Raw genomic sequence first — 16,932 nt, 5'->3', positions numbered from 1 at the left:
GAGCTCAGACGAAGCTCGTCTTCTTTAAATTAGCCTCTGCTGGAGTCTCGACTTCTTAAAGTAGCACCTTCACTCTTGAGTGTGTTTGATGTGAGTTATGGTCAGATACAGCATAGGTTGTCTATTCAGAGCACTCTCGCCAAAACAACCTTGTAGACCGATGGACTTGCATGTCTTACATTGCTATTTAAATCAAATTTGAAGTTAGTTTGGAAGTCTGTTTTTTATTTACCAGTGTTATTGGTGTTAGTATGTAGTTTTTTATGGAGAGATGTTGTGTCAGAATCAGAATAGACAACTATAGTACAGTCAAAACTGTGTAAAGGGCCCACACATTTGTATATCTACCTGTATATAAAAATATGAACATTTTCATTTTTAGGTGCAAATGAATGACATCATTTCCTGACAATGACCTCATAGTTATAGCTATCTTCAGTGTTGTAAATCTCTTCAGCCATTATTACTGGAGACTGGTGTGTCATCTTTGGGGAAACGTGACCGTCACTTGTTTATGAACGTAAAAAAAACGTTAGCCATTGTGAAAAGTTGCTGTTCAACATTTTGGTCCCTTTATTAGTTATCACAATTCCAAGCAACAGAACCACCAATGAAATAACCAGCTCTACATAAACCACTTCTCTAGACAAATAAATGATAAATAATAGTTTAAAAAAGTACAAATAAATTAAAATAAAGTGGTCAAACAAAACACAGGCAGTGAAAAAAATCAAGAACACATTGCAAAAAAAAAAATGTTTACATTACAAATTAGCAAGTATTTTCTTTTTCTTTCATTGTGAATACAAACTCTGGTTGTGTGTCCAATAGACATTGTGTAACGGCTGTTTTTTTTAAAGATATTCTAAACAACATATATTCTTGCAAATACATGTTTCAGCAGTTCAAGAAGCAGAAATCACAGTCAAGTCACAGTTTTCGTGCAAAAGTCTTGAATTTACAACTCAAATTTCTTGCATTTTTATCACATTGAAAAACACTGCTGATCAGTCGAAGTCTGTTTAAAAAGCGTATGGAGTTCCTGCAACCAAACACTGGTAAAGTTGTATTGATGCCAGCTGTTTTATTGGTCAAAAGAGTTGTGTGCATGTTTCTGACATGCATCCCATCTGTGGTTTGGTGGCAGTTTTTCAAGTGTTTCATTGAACATGAGAATATGGCACTTTAAATCAAATCGGACGACGCAAGAGGATTTACAAACACAAAGATTCAGGGTGAATCTCAAGAGCGTGTCCAGGTCATGTTTCAGTCTAAAATCGATAGAAAAAAAATTAATAAATGTATATTTTGCATAAAGAAAACTGGGACTGGTTATTTTTACGACTCACGAATTAAGGTTTCTTTACATATTCTCATTACAATGATCTAATTCTAGAATCTCATTTCCATTATTAGGATATAATGAAAACCATTCTCTTTGAATTTTTGAAAATTAAATTCATTAAATAGTATCATGTTCATACATAAGCTTTCAAATGTACTTTTGAATCACTTAAATAATATATTATTTTTACATTACAGTAAGCTCTGATAAAAGGAGGGTTTACATGTTCTTTATTGTCATGTCAAAATCTTAATGATCCTTTCCTTGCTTTATGCGAAATATTTATTTCTCTTTTCACCTGAAATATGACCCGGATATTTCTCCACAGCTTTCATAAAATTTTCCTTTGGAGGCGTAACACATGTAAAGTGCAAATGACAAACTAGAAAATACTTTAAATCCTCATTCACTGCCCATACCAAGAAAACTAAATTCAACATGGCATCGGCCGTTTATAGAAAGAAGCAACACTGAAAGAAAAGAGACAGAAATATCAACCGAACAAATATTACCCCAAGATTCCAACTTTCCAATGAACAGATATCTGTATGTTCTGTAGCAAACTGCACACGTGTGAGAGACTGCAGGCGGACGGACAAATGCGTCAAAGAAAGGAACCACGAAACCATCAGAATAACAAAAATATCCGTCCTCACGTTTCTCCACAAATTCGCTTAAGCTTTCTTGTTTTTGTCTTTTTATTTTCTTTAAATCTGTACATAGCTCAGGGAAAGTCTATTTGGTTAATCCCAGCTGGCACGTAGAAAGAACCTTTTGTTATCACCGTTGTTCCTTACACGGATGGGAAACATTCAAGGCGTATAGCTAAAAAGAAAGGAAAACCTGTACAAGATTCACTTCACGGCCCAGGATACTGGACATTGACAGAAGAAAGAAATGGCGAAGAACGTTTCGTTTTATTTATACAGTATTTTACAGCGAACCCCGAGTCGAGGGCTGAGCTTGTTTCTCATCACAGAAGCTCAGAGGAGAGGCGAGTCCGTGTTGAGATGAGATGTCGTTCCGAGGAAGAGAAGATTGCCTGCCTTGTTTTTCTCTCGTCTTCACCTTTCATGTGTTTAGAAGCCGTTCAAGCTCTCCAGAGCCACCTCATAACAGAATTTGTACTGCTCCTAAATAAAAACAAAAGCCAGGGCAAAAATTCATTACTGGTTGAAAGGGAGACGGCACTCGGGGGATTCTGGCTGCGCTTTCCTTGCACCCCGTCATTAATAATACATTACAATTATATTAAAGCGTCACTTTCATTATAGATAAAACATCTGGGTTATAATGGAGAAAGCGGAATCAAAGCCATCTAGTCAGATATTTCCACTCACTTATTATAACTAGATAAGGATTTTAAAGCTGCAATCCCTCAGTTTTTATTAAAAACAAATATTGGGCAAGTACATAAAGATCATAATGATTCATAATGATAAGCAATGACTAATAATTCGAGGTGCCGGGTACGATTTATGCAGTTTGATGTCACGTGACTTCAATACGAAAATATATAGTTATCTGTAATTTTAGGGTTCAAACACAGATGACAACAGAGAGGCGAAAGTACATTTTTTAGGAATAACTAAACAAATATACACCCTACAAGTTACATATTATTATTAGTAAAATATGGCTTTTCCAAATCTTAAAATAGGTTTTAACATGACTTTGGGAACCATGATGTTAGTCCTGGAGTTCAGACGTATTTCTCAGTCATGTCCAGCTGAGCGAGATGCTTGGAGTGCAATCAGGGGAAGAGGTTGGACACAGATGTCTAATTGCACCTGCAGCGGTCGCCGGTTATAGACGGAACATAGCGTCTCGGAATTGGAGTCACCAACTGCAGAATTTGCAGCTGTCTGTCTCACGGGTGAGGGGTGAGGGAGTAATTACGATCTTTTTCCGGCTCGGAGCGTTGAAGAACGACAAGCACTTTACGGAGGCCAGAGGAGCCGTTGCTTCAAGTGGAACGTTCATCAGGAGTTTCGACAAACTTGAAGTTAGTGACTACCTGAATCCAGAACCACTTTAAATTTGATCCGAAATACTAGACCGTCTTGGTCAACACATTATAATTTGGGACATACAAATTCTAATATCGAATACTATTTAAGACGGATAGTGTATGCATTGGGACGCAGGTATCCTGTAGACGAGCGAAACTTACCATCGTCTCCACCATGTTGGCTTTGTTGTTTCTCAGCGTCTTCACTGTGTGGAACACGTCCACAATGTTCTGTTGCTGGATCATCTCACAGATGCTACAGATGGCACAGAAAGTCCCGCTGCGTCCTCCACCAGTCCTGAAGAGATAAACGATAAACAAACCAAACATCCCATCATTTCACAGCTTGTCTTGTGCTACATTTCTAAACATGGCTTACCTTAAAGTGGATAAAGCCTTTTCATTTTTAAGTGTATGAACCGTAGTTTGACTTCCAGATAAGTGTAAGGTCTAGCTCAATGATGTGAGTTTGGGGCGGAGCCACTTTTTTGTTTAAACAATGAAAGACCCAAGTTTTGGCTACTTTGTTTCAAAACAAATAAATATATAGTGCTTAACAAATTGATTAGACAATCTGTCATAATATAGAGAAAACATATATTTTTGGAATTTGCGAACAACTTGTTTAAAGGAGCAATGTGGAGATTTTAGCGCCATCTAGCCGTGAGGAATTGCAACTAATGGCTCACTCCACCCCTCCACTACGGCGGCTCTCACTGGACAAAGATGTCATTACGTTTTCGCTTCTTTCCCGAAGGAGATAACGTATTTAAGAAACGCGCTTATATGTTTCTATTAAGGACTGCAAGTTACTAACTGTAATTTGGCATTTGAATGTAAAGAAAAAAATCATCTTTTCTTATAAAACAGTAAATTTGAAAATTCATGGATAACAATTATATTTTTTATTTTTGGGACTATTCATTATAATTATATTACAAATACTACTGTGAGTAACGAGCTTACACACACTGGTGTATTAACCACACTCTAAAAATATCACATAAATAAAAGCTATATTGACTTAATCAAATCTTTTAAAATCATTGAAGTGATTTTTATGAGCGGGACATATACAAATTCTCTAAAAACCAAATAAAAAATGATCTAAAATTGTCATATATTATTTAAGTTTGTGTACTGAAAAGAAATAAGTACTTAACTAAGAAATTATATTTTTAATATGTTTTTTTTTAAATATTTTTAATCATGTCAGTTATTTCTTTCTTATCACAGCTTTTAAACCGATGTTAGTCAGAAGGTCTGGTGCGAGTTTGGCCCACCTATCAAAAGTTACCGTTCTGCCAGTACTATTTAAATATTGTAGACACACAAAGCCTATTATACGATTATCCCTTTCTGGCTCTCAAAGACCCAAGATGCCATATTATAGCGTGTTTGGAATTCAAGTCATTCATACTACACCAGCAAACACCCTCCAACCAGAGCTAGGAATTAGGAATATGCTAAATAAAACATCAGGGTTGTATTTGATCAGTTCTGGCCCTTAAAAGAAACACCTTACCATGATACAGCATGGTAACAGACGGAACTGTGATCAAGTACAGTCTGTAGTAAATTTGTGTTTGAGATGCTAGTTCCAGATTTTTTGTAGCAACCAGCAATACATTAATTTACATCAACTACTAGCTAGACAAAATCCAAACCATGATAAACAGACATTAAAGCTGGTCTTTTATAGCAAGGGTATCTCCTGTACATAAAAATGAAATTGTATTATTAATGGTCTTATGGAGAGGCGTTTCATTGATTCGTTTGACGATTGAGCGGATTTCAATGTGAGCGGTACGAGCTTTGAAAAAGCGACTTCAAAGTGAATATTTAGTTTGCAGAACATCACCATTATTTGACAAGAATGACATTTTGAAATAAGTTCTGCTCGGGAAATTGCTCTGCATTCAACACCTGCTCTGAACTTTTTGACAACGAAGGGAAGGTAACAGAGTTGTCAGATCTTTTGTATCTGTCTGGATTTAATTTGTGACACTGATAAGATTGTCCTTGGCTCAAAGGCGGTACGCTTTTATCCTTTAGTCATTTAGTTGCTGGAGTTTTAGGATTCTGATCTTTAGTGGCATATACTCTTTTTCTTTGCAGAAATGCCACAGAAGAACCATTCGGGGTTCTCCAAAGAACCTTTCGGTCAAAAGATCCATTTTTCTTACCTTGTTCTAGACCGCTACAAATAACCATTTGTGCAACTGGAAGGTAATCTGAATGATAAGGTACCGTACAGCCAAGCAAAGAACATTTATTTTTAAGAGTGTAAACATATGCTATCAACATTAGGTTTGGAAATGAACGTGGCCCTTCGGGAATGAACCCGAACAGAATGAATGACTGTAGGGTTCTGATATTTCAATTCATTTTACATCACTGCTCATTCGGGAATACAGGTCGCTGATGTTCTCGAGGGTTATACTCACAGGCAGTGGACCACCGTGCGTCCATCTCCTCCATCATACTGCTCCTGCCATTTGGCCAATCGTCTGACCAGCTGCAGGATGGAGCGCTTGGACAGCGGAGTGTCCCTGTACGCTGGCCAACCAATGAACTGGAAATGCTGGACCAGCCGGTAGCCGTCTTGAGGCTGGAAGCAGAACACAAGCCGTGTGAATTTTTATTCATAAACATTTGATGTTGTGTTTGACAGTTTTGCACGAACACACCACAAAGCAAATCGCTTTAAAATCTCAATTGACTTCTCAACGACATCTCAGACTGTGCTCAAATGACCCAAGACGCCCAAATCAAAACTCAGGATCTCAGTATGAACATTTCGCAATAATTTTCCCAAATTATCTAAGCTTTTTGTTTCATCTCCTCAGGAATTTCAGGAGAAACATCTGAGACAACACTGATACTGTAAATGAAACAACACAATACAATCTTTTTCTTTACTGGCATACGTTCTGTTTTGGACGGATGAATATCATTCAGCTCTTCCGCTTGCACCAGACACGATACAAAACAAAAAATGAAACAACACAAAGACAAGCGAAACCAAACAGAGTCGTATACTGGATACAATCAGATCCACTAAATGAGAACCGTATTACACGCAATTTGCCATCGATGGGGCCATTTCACGGCAAATTTGTGCCGCTGTGGCACTTATTTATTTCGCGCCGCTATGCCGCGCCGACACTGATTAGCTGCCCGGTAAACGCCGCTTGTCACCAGCAGTTAAGAAGAACGGGGAGAGCAAAAAAACGCCGGGGATGAGTGTTAGTAACGCTGCACACCTCCAGAAACACCTGAAACTGCAGTAATGAATGCTAATGTAAAGCTACGCCACGGCAAAGAAGAAACACATGACAGCATGCCAAGCCATATTCAAATATGAGCTCTGCTTATGTTTATGCGATTATGGAGCTCAAATACTGAATTTTTTGCTAGCAAAACACATCAATTCTGAAAATACACAATAGTCTAACTTGCTGTGGTTACTGAGACGTGTTGTTGTTTGGACTTTCTTTGGGTTCAGGCTTAAACTGGATGTAATCCATTTGGGATGCATTTACCCGTGCCATGTTGCAGATCCTGAAGATGCGATTGATAATATCTTCATCGATGTCGGCAGATATGAACTCAACTTGAATGGGGCCGTAGCAGCAGGAACCTTTCTCGGGCCAATACTGCATGCAGAGCTGTAGGGATGCAGAGATTTTTAACAAAATAAATACAATTTACGTGCAATGTGACTCAAGAGATGATGTGCAAAAAAGGTCAGGTGAACAATTATATTAGAATATCTGTATGAAAACCTATTAGAATTGAAGAGTTTATTTGCAAAAACAGATAACTTTTTGTCTGTCCTTTGTTTGTTCAAAAATCATGTTTTTTATTGAGTTATATTGCTGTAATTGTGTTTTATTCTGTTAGTTAGCTAGTTATTATTACTTAATCAAAACTACCCCACTGCAATTTGCTTGATATTTCTTGAAATGCACAAAAGAATCATGATTTTTGAACATTTGTAAATCTGTTTTTTAGATTTTGTCAAGTGAAGTGAAGTGAAAATATAAAATAAAATAAAATAAGAATTTCATAGATAAATGAGTTGTCTGTTCCTTCAAGTATTCTTTTTTTTGCGTTTAGATTACATTCCCTGCTTTTTTGTATATCCACACAAAAAAATCAATAAAACTCTATCAGGAAAATAAATCACACCGCCTAACCCAAACACGACAAATTCCAACAGATAATAGTTGCTAAATAGAGGTGGAGGTCAAGTAGTTCACAGCCTCCGGGTACCACGTACCTGCGCAGCATCCATTTCATTCAGCATCACGATGGAGGAGCAGTTGTAGTCGAACACCAGCCTCCAGAAATCTGCCACTGTGTTGGGAAGCGGGTGCTGCGTTACAATGAAGGCCGCCGGCTGTTTGTGGCTCTGGGACGATCAATAAGAGAACATGTTTACATGTTAGCCCTCTCGAACTCCATGCATCCCAACGTGCCTCACACACGCAATGACATGAGCTCAATGAAGATGTGCACGGAGACTTGCCTTAGAGTTTGAATATGCTAAAGGAATTATGTAAATCAGGTAACAGAGTAAATGTGGCCCAAAATTCTGTGCTAAATGCAGCCGGAAATGTGCTTGTCTACGGTGAATTCACACTGAATTATTGAATTCACCCGTGGGACTGAGTGATGATCTTGCCGGGGATGAGAAGTCATGGGGGTCTGTATGAAGCAGTGTTCCTCACATCATAACCTGATTAATACGTTTGCATCTTATCTCTTATCCGTTTATTGTGTTGTTCTTCACCTGAAGTGCGTGTTGTGTTGGATGCTGTGTGAAGATGGTTGCTTTTGATACGAGTGTGATTATGATGTGTGGAGATTATAGAGATGTGATCTAATCTTGTACTGCTAGATTGTCGCCATTGTTTCTTTGAGCGTTGCTATGTTATCTCCTAGGTCTTCGGTTTTCCAGGGTGAAACCAAAACGCACAAAAAGAAAACCCTCCATTAATGTTCTCCAATCTCATTCGAGTACATACAAACATCACACACCACCACAAACCTGGTAGAAGATGCCATATTTGAACGAAAGTGAATGCAAAAATGCAAAATATGAATGAATATTTATTTTAAGTGAACTGTTTCTTTAAATAAACTATAGGACAGTATATAGTAGATAATAGGGATGCAACGATTCACTGTGAGCCGGTTGAAAATCTATTATAATATGTGATGATTCAAGCCGGTTGAGATGTTATTTGAATCGCAATAAATGTTTTGAACAGCAGGGGCCGCTGTGTTTACTGCAAACTTGAAAAACTTGACTTTTGTGTTATTCATTTTCTTTATTTGATTTGGAATTTGTTTTAAAATTGCATTTTAGTTTTGTTATTTGACATAAAATTAATTTTTATTTGACAAAGAAATGTACAGCATTTGAGAAATAATAAAAGTGATTTGTTTCAACTCATTTTGTAAAAATAAATAGTGAATGAATCGTATCGTTAATGGCATCGCATCGTGAGCCGAGTGAATCGTTACATCCATAGTTGAAAAGTCCAATTTAACGTTAAACCTCTCAAACTTACATCCATTAGCGCTGCGTTTATGTAATTGCTCGACTCGCCATCAACCGAGATGAGGAAAGGCAGACAGCGATCCACGGCGAGGACGTCCATGCTGCGGTTTTTATCGTGGTTACGCGGGAGCAGTCCCACGCTGCAGTCCTCCGGGCGAACACGCGGGGTCACTATATTCAGAGTCTGACAAAAAAAATCATACAGAACCGTCCAATAAACATCTTTAAAATACAGAACCAAAACTCGCCCTTCCCTGTTTTCTTGCTAAAATAAAGCTGATTGAAAGAAAAAAAGTGTGTATAAAAGCAATTCCGCTCGCACTTGTAGTTCGACCGCAACCAGCGCAAATATTATACTAAACTGAAGGTCAGTCATTACTTATGTATAAGACACACTGAATAACAGAGAGATGGAGTGAGTGAGCGAGACAAAGAGAGAGCGACAGTGAAAAATGGCTTACAAGATAGAGGGATGCCGCACTAGATAGAAAATGAAAGATCGGAAGGAAAGAAAGATAGAAGCATATTCATCATATTTTATGAGACAACTCACAGATCTAAAGCGCTCCTTCTCTTCAGACGGCGGCGACTCGCTCATTTCACAAGGAATACAAAACATAAAGGCGCCATGAAAAGAAATAGCTCGGCTTTGGACTTTATGAGGCCCAGCAGCTTGCCAATGGCTCGTAAAAAAGCATTTTTCCCCTCATGTCTGAGTCACGGCGTCTTTACTCACCTGCCTCATCTACATGCATGATGGGAGCTGCTTTGCTTTGCCGATTGACTTTTTCAAAGAACTTTGAATCGAGGAGAAACCGTGATAGAATCGCGCATGAGCCTCGTGAAAGATTGTTAAAGTTGTTGGAAATAGCTGCAGGATCTTCGGCCGTAATATAATTCGGCCAATATGCAAAAATAAAAAACCTCAGAGGATTCAATGCATTCGACTGTACGTGGGCTGGTCATGTGTCTCGCTGATTATGCTTTAAGAGCTCCAGCCACATAAAGTAAAAAATGCTCTCTGTTCTTACTGTTTTACTGCCTGTAGGGATGAGAAATCACAAATGGGATCTATTTAATTTTTCGATCGTTTCTTCGAAGCTGATGAGATTTAATGGAGAGCAAATGGAGGATATTGATATCCTGGGGAACAGGCTCCAGAAACCGCTTTTCCAGAGCTGACTTTGCTACAAAGTTTGCTGTCAAAAGTTAAGGATTTCAGTATTAAGTCATAGGGGTTTTTGCCTTATAACCTTGTAAAAAAGATAATGACATACAAGACACAACAAAACACTTTGTTAAAGAAACAAATAAAGATGAACAGTACTTTTCGCTAGGGATGCACCGATACCATTTTTTAAAGACCGAGTACGAGTACCGATATTTTTTTTCTGGTACTCGCCGATACCGATACCTATAACCGATGCCTGTATAATGTACAACAATGTTAATAAACCAGTATCTTACTGGTACATTTTCTTTTTTTCTTTTGTTTTTAGGTCTACTTAAATTTAAGTTCTATTTTATATGATAAGTAGCACAATTTTATTAGCGCATTTACAATAAACAATATGCTCTGTGGTCAAATTATAAAAAAATTAAGGGGCGTGGTGTGGTAAAAAGTGAGTGTATTATAACTTGTTCAAGTCAATCGGACTTTTATTTTGAATGGACGCCGCAAAGAGCGTTTGTTTAAATTAACCAGACTTTTATTTTGACGGATCGCCGCAAATGGTGTTTGTTTATGTGTTCGTGTCCTCGTGCAGTGAAACGCTGGCGCTGAAAGCTCCACAAGCACAATGCGTTCAGTACACGCAACCGCACCACTCTTTCACACACGGTAACGTAAAACAAGCAGAATACATATTTAAACAGTATCTGAATATTTCGTTAACTGTTGCGTTAGGTTTTAGCTGTTCAGCGCTAATTTCTTGTTAGGAAATGCCTGGATTCCTCGATTCCGTCCGCGTTTAACGCATTGCGGAAATCATAGGGCTCTATGTAGGCTATGTCACGTGAGGTATCGGTCTTTGGTATCGGTGTGTCATTACGAGTACGAGCGGTGCATCCCTACTTTTCGCTTTCAAGTACATTTTGAAATCTCTGTATTTTAGATGTTTTTACTTTGGAAAAGTTTGACTTCACGACATTATAAAGCTTATATCATACTTTTATAAATACGCATTGATTTTTTACATTCAATACTTCAACTTTCTGTGTAGATTCTAGCGGCATCTAGTGGTGAGGTTGTGAACTGCACCCAACGGCTCACCCTCCCTTTCAAAGCAGTACGGTGGCTGACACAGAACTAAGATGTCATCACTTTTTCGCTTCTTTGACAAAGGAGATAACGTATTTACGAAGGTAATAAAAACATAACGCGTCATTATGTAAGGTCTTTATACACCTCTGAAGACATAAGTTATGTATATTGCATTTCTGTCAATAGATCCTCCTAAATATTACACATTGCGCCTTTAATTAAAAATCTAGTACTTCTAGATTATGTTCTTCACCAGAGTTAAAATGAAGTACTGTCCACCTCTGGTTTTAAGATGTCATTTTTAAATCACAAACTGTAGTAGCGGCTCTTATATGACTTCTTTGTCTCACCTGAAACTCGTCTTTGATCTGACTGGAGTTGGTCTGAGAGTCCAGTCTGCTGATGTTGTAGTAAATGGCTCTGAAGTCACACACTGGGATTGCCGTGTTCCCACACAAACACGCTTCCAAGATGGCGTCATGCACAAACACATACTGCTCCTTCAGAGAAAGAAAGATACAAATAATCCTTACAACAATGCACTGTGGACGTACAGGGGTACAATGATGGCATCAGATGATAAAACTACGACACATACTCTACTGTATCCAGTATGTGGTCTTTGAATATGATTGGAAGAGACATTTTAAGAATGAGAAAACATCACTCCATCAAAGTAACCAATGATGCACGCCCTGCCTCTTTTCTACTCAAGTCAGAAAAAATTAAAGTCATTGCTAGTTCTACAGTCATGTTTTTGAAGAGAGGTTTGAACATTTAGTTCCTTTGCTGGAAACATGTTTTTTTGTATTTTAGTTCATTTAATTAAATTAATGCAATATTACAGTCACAGCCAAACACTTTATTTTTGATAAAAAACACATTGTCTATTAGGTCACATGAGATTTGCTACTCAATGGTGACACTCTAGGCATTTTAGAGCTAAATTTATCATACTAAAAACCATATCAGCTCAAAAACAATTAAGGCTCAATTTACACGTTTACATCTTCAAACCAAGCAATCTACATAATTCATGTAAATTTCTGTAGCCGGACATCAAGCTATGACAAATACATCACAGCATCAAGGGAAGTCATGAGGGAAATACGAAACAAATATTTCTATGACAGTGCATAAAGTGAATAAAGTTTATTTTGCTGATGGTGAAATGACTCCAGCGTCAGGGATCTCGACGCATCTCAACTTTTGCAGTTTCTCACGCTCAAACAGCGTGTCCCTAAAACGTCTCCAAACGCGCCTTAAAATGAGATCAAGGGGCCACTGGAAGCATTGTCAGCATCCTGCGGCTGATATTAAACTCTCTCTTAAAGCCCGGCCCTCAATATGCGGCGGAATTATCCATATTTTAACTGAACAATGCCTGCGGCTTAAGGGTTTGAATGTTAATGCAGGCCTTTGATCCACGCTAAACTAAAGTCAAGCTGAGATGACCTCCCGTACCTATTACTCATAACCCGGTGAGAACTTCGGCTGAGGACGGGAACGAAAAAAAGAGCAGAAAAAGCCTTTTAAAAGATTAATTGCTTTATGTTGTGTCTGTGGAGGATTAGCTGTGAATGGGGCCGCCGGATGACACAAATTGCCTCCCAGAACCCATTATCGCCAGCGCTGTGTTTAGTGTTAGTCTTTTAAAAGCACGCTGTCCACATTGCAAAATTGTGTTACATCAGAATGAAACAGCGTGTCCATGTGAAATAGCGCATGATGCTCTGGGCACTGGCAGACCGGGAGTAATGCAGAAATAAAACCAAATATCAATTTGGTAAAGCGTTTAATGGCAAATACATAATATACAATACAAATAAAATGATTCATTTTTAAGACTAAAACAGTTAACGCTGATATGTAATCAAATAACTCAGTAAAACAAACCAAACAACTTTAGAGTACTGTGTAACTCTTGCATTATTATTATATTGCTATTTTATTACTCCACGAGGGGGAGTAATGAAAATGAAAAAAGCAAAAGCAAATGAGGTAGTGACAGGCAATGTAAATAAGTGAAAGAAAGTGAAAGAAAGAAAGAAAGGAGTGAGTGACATAAAGAGTTAATTAAGAGCAAATTAATTTGGTGGTTGTATAAACAAATGAATGAATAAATCAGATAGTGAAGTGTTATGTAATTTAATTAAGAATTTAGAAAGTTGAAGGTTAAATGAATGATTGAATCAGGTAATGAAAGGTTATGTGTGTAAATTAATAACTCAGGCAGTGAAAGGTTATTTGAATGAACGAATGAACGAACGAACGAACGAACGGACGAACAAACAAATTAGGTAGAGAAAGGTTATGTGAGCGAACGAACGAACGACGGACGAACAAACGAACGAATGAATAGACGAATGAACAAACGAACGAATGAGGTATTGAACATTCATGTGAATCAATGTTGAATCAGGTAATTAAAGGTGATGTGAATAAACGACAGGACTAACGAAGTGAAAGCTTACAACAAACGCACGAGCGAATAAATGAACAAATGAACGAATGAATTGGGTATTAAAAGGTTTTGTGAATGAACGAACGAATGAACAAATTAGGTAGCGAAAGGTTATGTGACTGATCAAATGAACGAGGCAGTAAAATGTTCTGTAAATGAATGAATGAATCAAGTAGTGAGTAGTGAAAGCTACAGTTGTGCTTGTTGAATCAGTTTGAGCACGACTGTATATAAGTGTGTGTGTGTGAGTGTGTGTGTGAGTGAGCGAGAGACTGATGACAGATCTAAAGCGTGTGAGTACTGTATATGATAAACTACAGTAAATGTGAGTTCAACAGGATTATGTAAATACAGCATCGCTCACCTCGGTCTGAACCATGTTAACTCTTTGTGATCGCAGCTCTCTGATACAGTTAAAGATGTCCACCACACCTTCACTCTCTGCCATGTCCAGCATAATATCCACAGCAATGAAACAGCCCGTTCTGCCGGCCCCAGCACTGCATGAAACACAAACACACGAGACACACAGCTTATTAACAATAAACCATCTCTATGACTCTATCACACACCACTGCACTGTGATACACCCATTTCCATTTTACTTTACAGCCAGAGAATCAAAAGAGAATGATGGCATGTATTGATAAATAACATGAATAAATAATTCACTGTTAATATTAAAACTATGAGAACAACAAGCAAGCAAGCATACAACTGCTCATATTAATAATGTCAGCTTAATAACACATACACACACTACATTGATTGAGGTTATAGTTTTGCCAGCATTTAAATGATAGTTGTAACAAAAACAAAGTTCTGGCAGAATAAGGTGTTTGTTTGTGTGCGTGTGCGTGTGTGTGTGTGTGTGTGTGTGTGTGTGAGCATTTGGACAGAAGATGTGCTATCCGTCACTCTAAAACTACTTCCCACACACAGAGTAACTCCACAGAGCCACAGATTGCCCGTCACTCTCAGTGATTTATGGCATGACTGGTAAACAACCAGAGTGTGTGTGAGAGAGAGAGAGAGAGAGAGAGAGAGAGAGAGAGAGAGAGAGAGAGAGAGAGAGAGAGAGAGAGAGAGAGAGAGAGAGAGAGGATGTCCTCTCTCTGTCCTTTCAAGAGAGCATGCCTAAATTCCAAGTAGGAATCTGTCATTAGTAAATTAAAGGGGTCATATGGCGCGTGTTTTTCTGTGTCTTTGGTGTGTTATAAATTGCCCACGCATGTATTAGACACATAAAATTGCAAAAATGAAAGTGTGGGAACAAAAGATGCATTCTATCTAAAAGCGAATGCTCACCCAGACCTGCCTGAAACGCCTCGTGTAACCACACCCCCACAAATCCAAATGTTCCAAATATGGTAAGAGGCGTTACATTTCCGTCACACGCTTGCAGTATTTGACCAATCACCACGCACTGGTTAACTGGCCAATCATAGCACACCTCGCTTTTCAGAGCCATGAGCTTTGTACAAAATCTGCGCATTTCAGAGAGGCGGAGCAAAGAGGAGATACAAACATGCACGGTGTGTGAAAAATACAGCGGTTTTGAACCTTAAATCGTGTATACACATTGCATTACATCTAAAACAAACGATAATATTTGTTTTAGCCGTGTCATATGACCCCTTTAATATGTGCATAATATTTTTTTTAATTGACAATCATTTAAATGTTGTCTTTTATTTAAAATTATATATATCATCCAAACATTGACAAAATAAAATAAAATTAATAATACCATGGTCTATTTGAATACTCGATTCTGATTGGCTGGTAGGTGTGCATTAAGTAAGGAATAATTGACGACGGGCTGTTCAATTATTTGAAAGTTAATGCACAGTGCTGCCGGGCTCTGAGAGCACCTAAACTCTTCTGCTCATCTATCTACTCTCAAATCTGGTTCGTCTCTGAGCAGCTTCAAATGGACACTGTCCCGTTTCAAAGCCTCCTATTCTTACTTTCCCAAAACATTTCCCAAGTGTCTCCCAGTTATACCCCACAAGCGTGTAGCCGTGTATGTGCCTGCAAGTATGTTGTGGACATATTCATTGTGTGAGAAAATGTGAGCAAACATCTTTTTAAACAGCACTGTATTCCATGAATAAAACCATACAGGTTTGGAACAACAGAAAGAAATAATAACTAAAGCGGTGCCAAGTATTCCTTTAAAAACTGCCCTGAAGAAACGTAACTTACACTGCGTACCATGATACTGTATTCATAACAGCCATTGAACGCCCTCCGGGAATATTGTATAATCTAAATAATCAATGGTTTTCTCATTCTGGATTCACAGACACACCATCAATCCAACTTGAAAACATAAACCTTGGGCTACGATGCATCTTAGAAGAGAGAGTGTGTGAAACAAAGACAGGCGGAGCATGAGTCAGAATGGAAATGTTATGGCTAAAGGGGTCCGCACCTGCAGTGGACCACGATGGGCCCGGCGTCTGGAGGATTGAGGAACTTGACCTGGCGAATGAAGCCCAGCAGGCCGGTGGCGTAGCAGGGAACGCCGTGGTCAGGCCAGCTGGTGAAATGAAACTGCCGGATTTCGCGCATCTCGTGATGGCCCTTCTGAACGAAAGAGCATCTGGTCAGTTTAACATCAGTGAACAGTTTATCACGGCGACCAATAACATCACCTTTCATAATTGAAATAATCTCTTTCAGCAGTTGAATCACATGAACACGGCATTCTTGAAATCTGTAAAACTACACGGAGAGGGATTTGAAAACAATTCGTTTTCATTACCAGAAATCTAAGAAGCAGAAGACTTAAAATTCTCCATTTGCTCTTTGTTTAGCATCAGTGCTGTCTATGAGAGACAACAGAGATAGTGAGATGCATCATGCGCACTTGAGGCAAAAAACCGACTGGTTTCTTTTCACAGTTGAAGAAATGTTTGAAACACTCGTGAGACAGATGGATCGAGGACTTTCAAAAACTCGCTGATGACTTGCCGCTCCATACCGCACCGCCCCCTCTAAACGACTCCCAAAGACTCCCACTATCAAAGCATCTCTTTCTCTACATCTGCTGTGTTTGGATCATCACAGGCTTCCGCAAGCAAACTCGAGCTGCTCCTGAGAGCTTGGCGATTTGCTTTCGTTGCAAAATATCATCTGCGGGCTTAAGATCTCATCCAGGCTGTCTGTTAGAAGTTGCTTTTTAATTTATGCAGATCTGCAGTCAATCTGTCCTTGAACAATGTAAACATTAAAAGTGATCGAGCGAAATACGCATTACAGGCTTAACGCG

At 38.5% G+C, this 16,932-nt stretch overlaps 1 protein-coding gene across 16 annotated transcripts in view; it reads right to left on the bottom strand.

The window, feature by feature from the left end:
- Positions 1 to 555: 555 nt before the first annotated feature.
- The window catches only part of ptprt (protein tyrosine phosphatase receptor type T), a 214,112-nt gene continuing 197,735 nt past the window's right edge, over positions 556 to 16,932 (bottom strand). For 14 of the 16 annotated variants that reach the window (XM_057337367.1, XM_057337368.1, XM_057337374.1 and 11 more), the window contains 9 exons: positions 16,093 to 16,247; positions 14,020 to 14,155; positions 11,542 to 11,691; positions 8,939 to 9,112; positions 7,642 to 7,773; positions 6,902 to 7,027; positions 5,804 to 5,967; positions 3,519 to 3,654; positions 556 to 2,478 (listed from right to left, as the gene is read on the bottom strand). In XM_057337367.1, coding sequence (XP_057193350.1) covers positions 2,425 to 2,478; positions 3,519 to 3,654; positions 5,804 to 5,967; positions 6,902 to 7,027; positions 7,642 to 7,773; positions 8,939 to 9,112; positions 11,542 to 11,691; positions 14,020 to 14,155; positions 16,093 to 16,247 — 1,227 coding nt within the window. In that variant the 3' untranslated portion in view covers positions 556 to 2,424. The remainder of the gene's footprint in view (positions 2,479 to 3,518; positions 3,655 to 5,803; positions 5,968 to 6,901; positions 7,028 to 7,641; positions 7,774 to 8,938; positions 9,113 to 11,541; positions 11,692 to 14,019; positions 14,156 to 16,092; positions 16,248 to 16,932) is intronic. The other 2 variants (XM_057337370.1, XM_057337369.1) reach the window with 2 other exon arrangements.

The sequence above is a fragment of the Triplophysa rosa genome, linkage group LG7, assembly GCF_024868665.1.
Source record: "Triplophysa rosa linkage group LG7, Trosa_1v2, whole genome shotgun sequence".
NCBI classification, from domain to species: domain Eukaryota; kingdom Metazoa; phylum Chordata; class Actinopteri; order Cypriniformes; family Nemacheilidae; genus Triplophysa; species Triplophysa rosa.
This window is presented reverse-complemented; position numbering and strand designations above follow the sequence as displayed.